The 14,008-nt window shown below is 38.9% G+C and overlaps 2 protein-coding genes and 1 non-coding gene across 9 annotated transcripts in view; all 3 read left to right on the top strand.

The window, feature by feature from the left end:
• The first annotated feature begins 425 nt into the window (after nucleotides 1-425).
• Nucleotides 426-3,534, top strand: LOC122740716 (protein PET117 homolog, mitochondrial). 2 transcript variants are annotated; one of them, XM_043983308.1, is made up of 3 exons: nucleotides 732-1,106; nucleotides 1,483-1,553; nucleotides 3,378-3,534. In XM_043983308.1, the coding sequence occupies exons 1-3, from the start codon at nucleotides 1,025-1,027 to the stop codon at nucleotides 3,525-3,527; spliced, it is 303 nt and encodes a 100-aa protein (XP_043839243.1). In that variant the 5' UTR covers nucleotides 732-1,024; the 3' UTR covers nucleotides 3,528-3,534. The 2 variants fall into 2 exon arrangements, with proteins under 2 accessions (XP_043839244.1, XP_043839243.1); XM_043983309.1 differs by lacking the exons at nucleotides 732-1,106; nucleotides 1,483-1,553 and adding an exon at nucleotides 426-710.
• A 299-nt stretch (nucleotides 3,535-3,833) lies between these two features.
• Nucleotides 3,834-14,008, top strand: part of KAT14 (lysine acetyltransferase 14) — a 44,215-nt gene continuing 34,040 nt past the window's right edge. For 5 of the 6 annotated variants that reach the window (XR_006354770.1, XR_006354769.1, XM_043983304.1 and 2 more), the window contains exons 1-3: nucleotides 3,834-4,094; nucleotides 5,477-5,595; nucleotides 12,835-12,956. Coding sequence is in view for 4 of the 6 variants with exons in the window: in XM_043983304.1 (XP_043839239.1) it covers nucleotides 3,836-4,094; nucleotides 5,477-5,595; nucleotides 12,835-12,956 (500 nt within the window). In the remaining 2 variants the exon portion in view is untranslated. Of the gene's footprint in view, nucleotides 4,095-5,476; nucleotides 5,596-9,224; nucleotides 9,549-12,834; nucleotides 12,957-14,008 lie in introns of those variants that run through there. The other variant, XM_043983306.1, reaches the window with a different exon arrangement.
• Nucleotides 9,207-9,451, top strand: LOC122745099. The gene has a single exon (XR_006355388.1). It is a non-coding gene; the product is annotated as a small nucleolar RNA SNORD17 (small nucleolar RNA).

Here is a 14,008-nt window from a genome sequence, read left to right as displayed (position 1 = left end):
AGGAAAACTAGAAGGAAGACCTGATCCCTGAGGACCTTTACTTAATCCCTTGCCTACTAAGGTTGCAAGCTTTATGTACAACTTAAAAGAATTGCAATTTTAAATGTTTATACAATTTCCATGCCGGATAACGCAATTTAGAGAAGGATCCCTGTTTAGTTTTAGGAGTCTATTTTCCCTAAATTTCTCCCTGGAGTAGGTTTAGAGTTCTTTACAAAGAGGAAAGCGGAGGCGGGGGGGGGGGGGGGGGTGGCCAAGGCGGGGTACGGAAAAATAAGGGCGAGACGCAGGATCCTTGGCTGCTCCAACCACGTGGCCAGAGGGGCTCAGGACGCACCGCTCTAAACCGAGAGAGAAAGCGCAGAGCGCAGGCGCACTCGATTTCTCAGCTCACTATTACTTGCGCCTCGCGTGCGTAGTGCGACCGGGAACGTTCGGTGTTCGAGGGATTGAGCCTGAAGAAGGCCAGGGCACGCGCACGCCGGAAGGGGCTCGCCACCATCGTGGATGCTCGTCGCCGCAGCCCAGTTCCCACCCTTCTAGCGGTTCCGCGCTTCGCTGTTGTGGGAAACGGCTGCTTCTGCCGCCTCTCCGCGGCCAGCTGCCCGGGAGGGATGTCGAGGAGCTCCAAGGTGGTGCTGGGCCTCTCTGTGGTGGTCACGGTGGGCACGGTCGCCGGGGTGCATCTTCGGCAGAAGCAAGACCAACAGGTCAGGACCACGTGACAGAGCCTCGCTTTCCCCTTCCCCCACCGCCGCCAGCCCTGAGAGGGGTGGGGTGTCCTCGGACGGCCTGGCTTGGGGCCCTCCGGCGCTAGGCGGCTGCGCACTGCGTGGGCCCCGCCTCCCGACCCGACCTCCCTCCTGCCCGCCAGTTTTACTTCCTTTTCCTCTTCGCGTGGTCTCCGTGCTACTCCAGCCATTTCATTCGCGCTCGCCCGCCCTAAGCCCGGCCGCCTTTGGGAGGTTTTTACCGCCGTCGTTTCGACCCTGATATAACTCTTGCTTTGGGTATAGCCACCTACATGATGGGGCGAGTCTTAGCGTTACCTCTCTGGGGGTTTGGTGTGAAGAATGGGCCTGTAAAACTCGAAACGCGGTATAAACGTGAGTCGTGTTGCGTGTGTTTGTGTCTTGCGTGTGTTTGTGTCTTCCTCCCTTACTAGGCTGTGAGCCCCATAAACGCAGGGTGTTCGCGTGGATAGAGCCCTGGACCTGGAGTCAGGAAGTCCCGAATTCAAAATCGGGCTCACTCTTACTTAGCTGTGCGGGCCACTTAACTTCTGTCTGCCTCAGTTGCTTAATCTGCAAAATGGGATGGTAATAGCAGCCACCTCTCGGGTTGTGTTCTGAGGCTGTTGTAAATGAGATAAATAGCTGTAAAAGTGTTTCACAAAGATTGAAGTCTTAATACTAGCTGCTACTAATTATAACAAAATAGCTAACGTGTTGCATAACGATTGTTGATATTTTGTTGTTTTAGCTAAGTGGAGCGGTGGCCAGAGTGCTAGACGGGAAGATCTGAGTTTGAATCTTGTCTCACACTTAATAGAGGTATGACATTGGGCAAGTCACTTAAACTCCAGTCAGCCTCGTTTTCCTCATCTGTAAAATAGAGATAATAGCTCCTACCTTACCAGGTTGTGAAGATCAAATGAGATACAATTTGTAAAGATTTTTATGCACTTTGTTGCATTGTATGGGCTAGTTAATATATCACTCGCCCCAGGGTCCCACAGCAAGTAAGTGTCTGAAGCCAGATTGGCACTCCAGTCTTCTGTGCTGTATCCACTGTGCCACCTACTTGCCCTCGATGCAGATATATCAAGCCTAAATTTGTTTCCTTCCAGCTTTCACTCTGTTTCTCACTAAGAAGAAGAAATATAATTCCCCTTCCTTGTGAACAGTCCTTCAAATACTTGAAAATTACTCACATATTCACCAGAGCCCCTGTTTTCCAGACTAAACAGCCCTAGTTCCTTCAGCAAATACTCAAATGACATAATCTCGAGACTTTGCAGTTTTCTAAAGTTTGATGGGCCTAAGATTCCCAGGACGGAGATGTCCTTTATTTCCCCACTGTAGCATCTAGTATAGTACCAGGCAATCCAATTCATTAAAAAGTTACCAAGGACCTAACATTGTAAGGACTTGTACCAGTCATTGAGTATACAAAGACAGTGGAAACCAGGCTTTGCCTTAAAGGTGTTAATGTTCTTCTAGGGGGATGGATATAGCATTTAAACAGGTAAGTATGTACGTCATAATTTGAGGTACAGTAATTTTTCATTGCAGGCTTGATGAAAAAAATGACTGAAGGATGGTTACTAACAGCCTATTCTCATTTTACTAATCCATAACTGCTAGTATTCTTCCCAATCTACTTTTTACTTTAACTATTCTGTATTTGTTAATCATTTCTATACATACACATGTTTGTGTATATATAATATAAGCATTTTTATACATATTGTTTCTAGAGAACACATTACACAAATATATGTGCATATACACATATATAACATCTACACACATACTTATATCCTCTGTTAGAATGTGAGCTTCTTGAGAGTAGTAACAATAGTTATACTCTTCATATTTGTATCCTCACTGCCTAGTACAGTGCTTGCCAGGTAGATGCTGAATAAATACTTGTTTTATTACATATGAACTGTTTTCAAGTATTGAAGGCTGTAATTTTCTCTTTATTTGTTCAACAAAATGATTACCGGTGATGAGTTTTATTGAATAATTCAATTTTTTTTTTTTTAATTCAGTAAGTCACCTTTTGGGGGAAGGTTATTTTTTTATCCTTTATTTCTTAGAAAATTTTTACACCTTAGTCTTTTTCAACAATTTCCCCTGAAGTAGATTTTAATTATACTTGATTCTTGCAATAAATAAAAATATATTCTTTTCCCCAATTTTTGTTTATTAATGAGTGAGGATAATTGATAACTGAATGCTTAGTATCCAATTATTGTACTTTTAAGCTATAATTAAAGCAATGTGCTTCCTAGATTGTTAGCCCATGTTCTGCTTTGCACCAGTTTAAAAAAAAACATCCTAGGTAGCCTTATTCTTTCTCTTCAGTTAATTCTTTTTTTTTTCTTAAACCTTCAGAAGTTGTCCAAGAATATTATAAAAATGTTTTGCTAAAATTTGTATAGTTGTGTTTGCTAAAACAAGATTGATGTATTAAAAATATCCTGTATTATACTTCATATTTGTAATTAGGTGAATTAAACACTATCTGGATTTGTACTTAGAAATTTGGAAGTCTGAAGTGCATCTTGGTGACACTTTTATTCTTGTAATAAAGCTAGTAGATGGGAATTGTGTTTAGGGTGTTACTTAAGTTTGTTCCTTGTGTTTTAGAGGCTTCGAGACGGAGTGCTCAGAGATATAGAGAGGCAAAATCGGAAAAAAGAAAATGTTCGTATTTTGGAAGAACAGATTATTTTGACTGAGCATCTTGAAGCAGAAAGAAAGAAGATGTTATTGGCAAAGGGTTCTCAAAAAACATGAATTTTGAAGTGAATGAAATATTAATGAAACAGGTTTAGATTGTTTTAGAATTTTTTTGTTTAGCTATGTTGTGGCACAAGTTAAGTGATTGCTTCCACCAGTATAATTTTTTCTGCCCTTTAGACATTCAAATAAAAGAACTATGGTTTATATCACTTAAGTTTTAAAACTACTTTAAAAATTCCTTCTATTGAAGTGATTTTAATTGTGATCAGACATTTTTTAAAGAACAGCCTCTTTTTATCTGTTATGAACAAGTAACCATACCCCAGAGTTGTCATTGAAAAAATTTTTCCTGCCAAGAAAGGATGGATAATAATGTCCACATTAGTGGGCTGATGAGTCGTCATGATGATGAGGCTACAAGAACATCCACCTCTGAAGGTCTGGAGGAAGGTGAAGTGGAAGGTGAAACCCTCCTGATAGTTGAATCTGAGGATCAAGGTTCAGTGGATTTATCTCATGATCAAAGTGGAGATTCCCTGAATAGTGACGAAGGGGATATGTCATGGATGGAAGAACAGCTATCTTACTTTTGTGATAAATGCCAAAAATGGATATCAGCCAGTAAGAACCTTTTATTTTTCCTTTCATTCATTGTTTTTCTAAAGCTTTGTTGTTTTTTCCTTAAAGAAAAGTAACTGTAAATGAAAGAACCTTATTGACACTAAAAGAAATTATAATTTTCAAGGAGATTTTCATGGTAATATAGGTTCAAGTAATATCTTAGTGTAACTTTTCATTGTTGCTTGAAGTAAAGTCTGTTAATTAATCTTGTTCACAAGTGTTTCATAAATCAAACATCACACTTTATTAAGTAATTAACCAAATAGGGGTTTTTCTGCTGTACTCTAGAATAGTATTGTATGTTAAATGGGATAAAAATTATTTAAATATATTGTAACAGCTTAAGTCAAAAACGGTGTCTGAAATATTCAGGGGGGTATGTTTGTGTATTTAGATTGAGAAATTGTTTTGTGTTCTGCCAAGGTAAGCCTATTTTGGCTTCTTCCCTTCCCATTCCCCCATAACTAATTACTGCAATATATTACCCTTGTTACTGCCATCTCTTTAGGCCTCATGAGAATCAAATTATCTACATATTTCTACCTCAAAATGGGGGGGCGGGAGAAGCCATGCAATCTTCAGCAAAAGAAATTTTAGGGATGTTTTACATTTAATAGAAATAGTTATGACACAAAAGATAAGTATCTAAACAACAGTGTTTAGTTATGATTGTTTCCTGAATAAAGAGACTTAAGTTGTTTTGGGGGTTGTTGTTTTTTGCGGGGCAATGGGGGTTAAGTGACTTGTCCAGGGTCACACAGGTAGTGTCAACTGTCTGAGGCCGGATTTGAACTCAAGTACTCATGCTTTATCCATTGTGCCACCAGTCGCCCCCGACTTAAGTTTTTTAATACAGGATTTTTCATTTAACAGAATTGCTTTTAAGTTCTGTGGCTCTTCATCTGCTGTATTATTAAAGCAGTTTATTCCTGTAGAATCAGATATAGAAATGTTTGTTGAAATGGTTTTGGTTTTTTTTTTTTTTTGGTGCAAATAACTTCAAACATTTTTGTCCTGAAATTTGGTATAATTTGCCATTTTTCCCCTTTATCTCTTTCCCACTGGTCTGTTAAACTGTTATGGATGAATTAGCAAAGGTGTATAGAAGTTTTTAGGATAAAACTTCTGCACTCACAGATCATAGGGAGAGATGTGTCTCTTTTGTTATCCTTTTTTCTCTTAACCACAATTTTTTTTTGCACACAAATTTCAAGATGAAAGGTTGGCATCATAGGAGACCCTTCTACCACTGGAAGAATTTAGATAAAAGATTAAAGGAACTAAGTAGGAAAATTTTGAACTGATATGGCATGACTCAACTTTTTTGACTCCAGTTAGATTGAAAAACTAAAATATGATTGTGTTTGTCATCTTTGTTTCAGGTCAGCTGAGGGAACAGCTCAGTTACCTCAAAGGGGATAACTTTTTTAGGTTTACTTGTTCAGATTGTTCAGAGGATGGTAAAGAGCAATTTGAGAGGCTGAGATTGACATGGCAGCAAGTAAGTAAACATCTATTACAGAATGGTGACGATAGTATCTCATGAAAATTTGATTTGTATTATGGAAATATTATGATTAAAAACAAATTCTAGGTAATTGAGGAAATTTATTCAATGAATTTTGGAGTTATTTCACTATGAAAATGGTAAAACATGCATATAACAGTTCTGGTCCTGTTTTTTTTTTTTATAGAAAATAAAAGGATTGAACTAGTTCCATCTCTTAAGTTCCTTTCACTTTTAAATCCTATGATACTGCAATCTCTTTTGCCTTGAAAAGAACTATATTCACTATCCTACTGTCTTTACAGTGGCTCTTCCAACTGTTTTTGTCCCTTAAGGCTTCCCACCTCAGCTGAGAGCTTTGTTTCATATTTTACTGAAAAAATTGAAACCATTCATTATGAACTCTTTTCTCACCACAAATTACTCATATTCCTTCTGCCACTGTCTTCTTCACTTCTGTCTCACATGTTGAGGTGACCTTAATCCTTACCAGGGCTAACCCCTCTGTGTTCAAGTGATCCCATTCCATCTTGTTTCCAACAGATTGCCCCATGTCATCCCTATGCACTTATTTTCATTCTTTCCCTGCCTGCTCCTCATTCCTTATTTCCTACAAACATGCTCATGTATCTCCCATCCTAAAAAACCCTTACTTTATCCTTGCGTTGCTACTAACCATTTCCCTATCTCTTGCTTTTTGTGGTAAAACTCCTTGAAAAGGAGATGTCTTCACAGTCCAGCTTCCTACCTTATCATTCCACTGAAACTGCTCTCTCCAAAATTATCAGCAGTCTTTTAGTTGCCAAGTCCAATGATCTTTTTTCAGTCCTTATTCTCCTTGACCTCTCTCTGTAGCTTGACACTTTTGATCACTCCCTTTTCCTCGATATTCTCTGCTCTGGAGGTTTTCTGGAAAAGACTCCCGGTTCTCCTACCTATTTAACCACTATTAGTTGCCTTTGCTGGATCCTATTGCAAATTGTGGCATTCTCCCAACACTCCTCACCTCCATAGTCTCATCAGTTCCCATGAATTAAATTAGTTTCTGATGAATGATTCTGAAATCTAACCATCCTGCTCCAACCTTTTGGCTGACCTTCAGTCTTGCGTCTCCAACTGCTAACTTTTAGACATCTCAAACTGGACATCCAGTAGACATCTTGAACTCCACATGTCCAAAACCAACCTTCTCTGTTATTGTAGAGGGCAACAAACTCATGCTCACAACCTAGAGGTCATCTGGATTCCTCACTGTCTCAAAACACCTCCCCCCCTTCCCAGTCCAATCTGTTGCCAAGGTCTGTCGATTTCTCTCTTTCAACATCTTAGATATACCCACCTTCTTTCTTCTGACACTGCCATGACTCTGGTGCAAGCCTTCCTCACCTCAAACCTTGGACATTGCAATAACCTGCTACTTCAGTTCATCTTCCAATCAGTCACTAAAGTGATTTTCCTAAAATGCAAGTCTGACCTTGTCACCCCCAGTCAAATACAGCATTTAGCATTCAGAGCTCTTCATAATCTAGCACTCTTCTACCTATGCCCTGCCCCATACTCGTTATTTTTTGGGGGAAAAAAAATTTTTTTTTTCGCCATATACTTTTTTTTTTTTTGGTGAGGCAGTTGGGGTTAAGTGACTTGCCTAGGGTTACACAGCTAGTAATTGTTAAGTGTCTGAGCCGGGATTTGAACTCAGGTCCTCCTGAATTCAGGACCAGTGCTCTATCCACTGTGCCACCTAGCTGCCCCATATACTCTTTTTTTGGGGGGGTAGAGCAATGAGGGTTAAGTGACTTGCCCAGGGTCACACAGCTAGTAAGTGTCAAGTGTTTGAGGCCAGATTTGAACTCAGGTACTCCTGAATCCAAGGTCAGCGCTTTATCCACTGTGCCACCTAGCTGCCCCCCCCCAATATACTCTTATTTATTTATTTATTTTTATTTTTATTTTATTTATTTTTTTTTTAGTGAGGCAATTGGGGTTAAGTGACTTGCCCAGGGTCACACAGCTAGTAAGTGTTAAGTGTCTGAGGCCGGATTTGAACTCAGGTACTCCTGACTCCAGGGCCGGTGTTCTATCCACTGTGCCACCTAGCTGCCCCCATTCTTTTTATTTATTTATTTTTTTTTTAGTTTTTTCCAATATACTCTTTAACCAAGTAACACTGTTCTAGGTACAAGACAATCCATTTCTCATCTGTTTTTTCCATCATGCTTGAAACACTTACCCTCCTCATCTATCTACCAACCTCCCTAGCTTCTTTAAAGTCCAAACTAAAATCCCACCTTCAGCAGAAAGCCTTTCCTAGCCCCCCCTCCCCCATTCTAGTGCCTTTCCTCATTAATTGTTTTCTATTTATCCTGTATGTAGCTTGTTCTGTATGTTTGTTGTCTTGCCCTATTAGCCTTTAGGGCCAGGACTATCTTTTGCTTCTTTTTGTATCACCAGTGCTTAGCTTTGTTCCTTTATTGAAGTATGCAAAATGTATGCTTTTAAAAATGTAAATACGTCATTTTGGAGATTTATGAAAGGCTCCCATAAAGATTCTTTTCTCATGTAAAGCCATCCTGTGAATTTAATGAAAAATTTGGTATTTTTCTGGTTACCATTCAAAAATGAAGTTATCGTTTTAGGAAAAAAAGAGACAACTAAAGAAATATGGTAGCCTGCAAGATACTATGATTACATGATCAGATTCTTAGGTTGTAGATAATGCTATTTATTCAATATTGTACATTGTAAATATCAGTTGCTTTAGAAAAATATGGACAACTAAGAAAACCCATATCTTATATGCATATGTGATCTTATTGATGTAGGCAGTCCCACCAAAGATCTAGTTTGCATCTCCTTTCTGCCTACTTGAGTTGTGCCATACTTATCCCCTAACTCCTTTAAATTTGCCACAGAGAGATCTACCTAACATGCTGAAGGCTTTCCTCATTAGTCCAAATTTTCAAAATTCCACTGTGAAATCCTTATTAAAACTTATCAGCAGGAGATTATTTTATTTTTAAAAGAGAAATAACAATTTAAATTTTATATATGTGATGCTTTAGAATGTAGAGATGAAAGGAGCTTTAAAGATGTAGTTCATTCCCACGTTTTATTGATGCAGAAATTCTAGAGAAGGGTTAAGTGACTTGCCCAAGATATTATAGGCAACAGAAAGAAGCACAATTAATCTATCCCTCTGAGCTCGACTTGTACCTTCCCTGGAGGTTGAAATAGCAGCTCACTGTTTTAATGTAAAAAGAGCACCTCACAAATCCTAGCTTTACTGACATAGTAGCACACAGGAGAGACAGTGGTATAGTAGAAAGAACTTTGGATTTGGAGAAGACCTTGAGCTGAAACTGACTGTTAAATTGTGTACTCTGGGACATTTTGGGCAGGGCAAGTAGATGAAAGTCACAGTGGGGATTTTTTTTCTCCTTACCATAAAGTCTCTTAGTGCACCTTTGATATCTGATTTATCTGGATAGTTGGAGTAAGTCTTAGCTGATTATATATTTTTTAAAGTGGTCCAAGACATCTACTTTGTCTTTGGATTGCTCTTTCCTCTTCTACACTTGGATTTGAGCCATTGGCTTGCGGCATATGTGAAATGATGATGAAGTTTATCCATTCTCTGAGTGTGCTGCTCTGCCCTTCCTGCAGTTCTCAGTTCCTGTTCTAGGACCTGAGTTATGTGACCTCCAGATGCCCTCCAGGCTTGCAGTGTTTTACTGTAGGTGGCAGGTGTGTGTGGTGGTCTTACTAGTAGGAAGGAATGATGTCAGCAGGGGTGGAACCCTATCCCTTTAGGGTCCCATCTTGCCAAGAAGAATGACTGGTGTCTGATCACATGCTGCAGCCTTTAAGCTGTTTCTTTGATAATGAAACCAACATGTGAGTTGTGACTGCTTTGAGAAGTTCTCTGGTCACTGTTCTCCTTACATTGGGTAAGAAACCTTTTTTAGTCATCTGTGCCATCATTAGGCTTATGCTTTGTTCATAGATACCATTAACCAGCATAAAATAAAAGTAGGTAAGGAGTAGGCAGAAAGTTTAAGTATTTGTTTGGTGTAGTGTAAAGAGTGCTAGACTGCAAGCTAAAAGACCTGTGAATTCTAATGTAAATTCTTTGAGGGCCTTAGTTTGAACTATATAATTTCTAAGGTTTGCCCTGTGGTTCTGTAATTGAGAAGAAAAACAAATTAAAGACATTAACAATTTTTTTTCACCAAATTTGCCTTCAGATGCAATGTCTAAGTATAGAACCAAATTAATTTTAATAAGTTAGTCTTGTTTATGCAAATAAAGAGGGAAAGTAATATAGTGGAAAGAGTGCTGAATTTACTTGGGAAAGATTTGGTTTTTAAACTCATTGTGTGATAATAAGCCAGATTACTTAAATTCTCTTACCATAAGTTGCCTCTTCTGTTAAATTAGTCAGTTAACTAAATAAGGATTAATAAAGGGCCAATTATTGTGCCAAGGTACTGGGAATGCAGTGGCATAAATGAAACAGTTTTTGCCCTCAATGAGCTTATGTTCTATAGAGGAAAGACAGGAGGTATGCATTAAAGTATATAGAAAATAAATACAGGCCAATTTGGGGGACAAGGCTCTGGTGGCTGGTGGAGCATAATGATGTGAAGATAATAATACTTGTATCTGTCCCGAAGATTGCTGTGAGAATCAAATTAGATAAAGCTCTTTGGGAAATTTAAGGTGCTGTATGAATCAGTTATTTTCTTTTTTTAAAAAAATGAACTGGAGGCAGCTAGGTGGCACCGCAAATAGAGCACTGGCCCTGGAGTCAGGAGAACCTGAGTTCAAATTCGGCTTCAGACACTTGACACTAGCTGTGTGACTCTGGGCAAGTCACTTAACCCCAATTGTCTCACCAAAAAAAAAAATAGTGAACTGGTCTGAGTATTAGTGCTGTTTCTTACAGGAAGTCTTCCCTGATTGCCTTTCCTTCAGTTAGTAATGAGCTTTCCTTCCACTTTACTTATATTTCTGTGAACCTATGTATCATATGATCGTTTTTGTGGTATTTTATAAGTCCCATGAAAGTAGGTGTGTTACATAAAATTTGTATTTCCTCTAACTCCTAGGATACTATCCTGCACACTGTAGGTGATTTGGTTAGACAAAAACCCTTTTTATTATGTACAAGGTACCATTAATGTTCTCAAGACAAGTTCTTAAGTGAACTTCTTAAGTTCACATTCTAATGTACAAAAAATAACTGCTATAAAATAGGCAAGCTAGGTGGCACAGTGTTTGGAGGCCTGGGTCAGTCAGGAAGATATAAATTCAAATCCACTTAATAGCTGTGTGAACTTGGGCAAGTTATCCAACTTCTGTTTCCCTCAGTTTTTCCAACTATAAAATAAGGAGCATAATAACACCTGCCCTTTAGGGTTGTTTTGAGGATCAAATGAGATCATATTTGTAAAGTACTTAGCATGGTGCCTGGCACATAGTAGGTGCTGATATTAAGATAGCATGTGTTGGGGTAGCTAGATGGCACAGTGGGTAGAGCACTGGCCCTGGAGTCAGGAGTACCTGAGTTCAAATCCAGCCTCAGACACTTAACACTTACTAGCTGTGTGACCCTGGGCAAGTCACTTAATCCCAGTTGCCTCACAAAAAAAAAAAAGATAGCATGTGTTAATTGGGATCACACAGTGTGTCAGGAATTTGAAGACAAAGATTATTTTGGGGATAGGGTGTTAGAAACTGTGGCTTAGAACTCAGAAGGGATTTGAGTGGGTGAAGAATCAGTTGGGAGGGGTTGGGTAGGTGGCACAGTGGATAAAACACTGGTCCTGGATTCAGGAGGACCTGAGTTCAAATCCGAGCTCAGATACTTGGCACTTAACCCTCATTGCCCTGCCAAAAAAAAAAAAAGAATCAGTTGGGAAGGGGAGGAGTCCTTTGAAACTTGGGAAATGGCTTGTACAAAGGAAGTGGGGTTGAAGAGAATAGGATGAGAAGAGAAGGCAATAATCTAAGGTCCTTGGGTAGGGCCCAGAAGAATTAATTTTAATTCCTTTAAAATAATTTATTGAACAGCTGTTACATGTGTGCACAGCAGCATGCTAGGTTATATCCTAAGGCTATAACAATGAAATAAAAGATTTGTCTTGCATTTTCATGGAATGGTGTAGAGTTGAGAGGTTACACTAGTGTACAAAATACTGGATTAGGCAGCTAGGTGGCCAATTGGAAGAATGCTGGACTCAGAATCAGGAAGATCTGAGTACTAATTCTGTCTGTGGCCTGGACAAGTCACTTAGTCTCACCCTTTTTACTTGTCTATCAAATGAGGGGTTGTGAGTCCAACTAGTGGTCTTTAAGGTCTCTTCCATCCTAAGATCTATGAAATTGGGACAAAGGTTCACTTCTTTTTCTGTTGCTAATGACCTAGTGACCTTGTTGGCCATGTCTCTTAACATCTCTGGGCTTTAGGTTCCTTATCTATAAATGTGGTTGCCTGACTAGATGCTTTTAGTCCTTTCCAGTTCTAGAATTCTTGAGACTTTTAAGATCTTGACAGTGAGACCTAGTGCATAATAGGTATACCTGCATACCGAAATTATAGAAGCCAAAGAAAGCTGAAATTAAATTCATTGAAGCATCACATTTAAAGGAACTATTTTGAAAGGAGTGCATCAACAGGTTGCCCTGTAGGGGCATGCTGCTTGGTAAAATGGTTATTTAATTTTATGCATAATTATGTTCTTAGTTAATTGTGATGTGTTCAACCTCTTATTCTCAAAATAATCTTAATTTCTTTAGATCCAAAAGGATTATACTAAAAATATTTTTTTAAGGATTTCAAACTCCTTTGAAAGGAGACAGTGTTTGTTACAATGTAGAAAGAGCATTAGAGGAAAACGAATGAGACTGGGGTTTAGGTCCTAGAACTGCTTTTGTGACCTTGGGCAAGTCATTTTAATTTTTTCGTTTTTTCGGGGGGGGGGCAATGAGGGTTAAGTGACTTGTCCAGGGTCACACAGCTAGTGTCAAGTGTCTGAGGTCGGATTTGAAAACTCAGGTCCTCCTGACTCCAAGGCTGGTGCTCTATCTACTGCACTACCTAGCTGCCCCCAAAATCATTTAATTTTGCTGGACTTGGTTTCCTCCCCATAAGAGAGCATTGAAGTAGATGATGTCTCAGTTCCCTTGCTATGTTCTTTTTGACTCCTTTTTTCCTTCCCATTTGTGTGCCAGGTTGTCATGTTGGCAATGTATAATTTGTCTCTGGAAGGAACTGGACGCCAAGGTTATTTCAGATGGAAAGAAGATATCTGTGCTTTTATTGAGAAACATTGGACCTTTTTACTAGGAAACAGGTAAAAATGTTTATTTGAAATTTGCAAGTTGTAGAAGGTAAACCTTACTACTAGATTTATTTATGTTAACATAATCTGTTCACCCAAATGAGGTATAGTACTTATTGTGGGAGTCACAGTGACTGTTGTCTTTATTACAGTGATATTTCCAGGTCCTAAAAGTCCTGTTGATAGCATTCATTGAGCCAGAAGAGTGGATTTTTAAAAACTGGACACATTTTCAGGGGAATCTTTAAAGGAACATAGCAAATCTCTGGATTGGAAAGGATGGTGATAGCTAGATTATTAAGGTGCTTTCCCCCAGGCTTGATCCTATTATTCCTATTCTTTTTTTTTTTTTTTTTTTTTTTTGCGGGGCAATGGGGGTTAAGTGACTTGCCCAGCGTCACTCAGCTAGTAAGTGTCAAGTGTCTGAGGCCGGATTTGAACTCAGTCCTCCTCAATCCAGGTCCAGTGCTTTATCCACTGTGCCACCTAGCTGTCCCAACTGTATTTTTCTTAAACTTTTTCCATTCAGTGAATTTATGGGGCCCTTCTGACATTTTACTGTGCTATTGATATACATTAAATCTACTTACCTTTGAATTTTGTTCAAGATTCTGAATTCATCAGATACAGCTATCATGGCTTGGATGACATGAATAAATCTTGAACAGTTCAGTGACTGTAGATATGACTAAAATCTCTGATCAAGTCAGAGCAGGTTTTTATTAACTGCTATCCTGTTTAGTACTTTGTTTCTTCCAAGGCAATGAAGTAAATTTACCAAATAGATTTAGTAAAAAGCTTTTCAGGTTTTGCTTCAGTTTCTGAGAATACATTGGAGTGAGTGAGTGAGTCACCAATAGTCTGTGACCTTATGGGACCTTGTAATGAGCAGAATTACTAAGTTAGAGAATATTTTAGTTTCCTTTGATAGGGGTCATTCTAGCTTCTGCCTTTATTTATAAAATAATTTATTTTTTTGGTGTTAAGAAAGGAGTTGAAAACACAAAGGGTCCTATTCATTAAAAGGGAAGCTGTTACTTTAGTATAATGATTTAGCATTATTT

The sequence above is a fragment of the Dromiciops gliroides genome, chromosome 2, assembly GCF_019393635.1.
Source record: "Dromiciops gliroides isolate mDroGli1 chromosome 2, mDroGli1.pri, whole genome shotgun sequence".
In the NCBI taxonomy this organism is placed as follows: Eukaryota; Metazoa; Chordata; class Mammalia; order Microbiotheria; family Microbiotheriidae; genus Dromiciops; species Dromiciops gliroides.
Note: the sequence above shows the minus strand (reverse complement) of the source record. Positions and strands in the feature narration are given on the sequence as shown.

What these genes read in the sequence shown, in the direction of transcription:
- LOC122740716 (XM_043983308.1), top strand. Translation starts at nt 1,025, where the DNA reads ATGATGGGGCGAGTCTTAGCGTTACCTCTCTGGGGGTTTGGTGTGAAG. An exon ending in ACTCGAAACGCGGTATAAAC is followed by an intron (nt 1,107 to 1,482) that starts GTGAGTCGTGTT and finishes TTGTTGTTTTAG; the next exon opens with CTAAGTGGAGCGGTGGCCAG. An exon ending in TTGTCTCACACTTAATAGAG is followed by an intron (nt 1,554 to 3,377) that starts GTATGACATTGG and finishes CTTGTGTTTTAG; the next exon opens with AGGCTTCGAGACGGAGTGCT.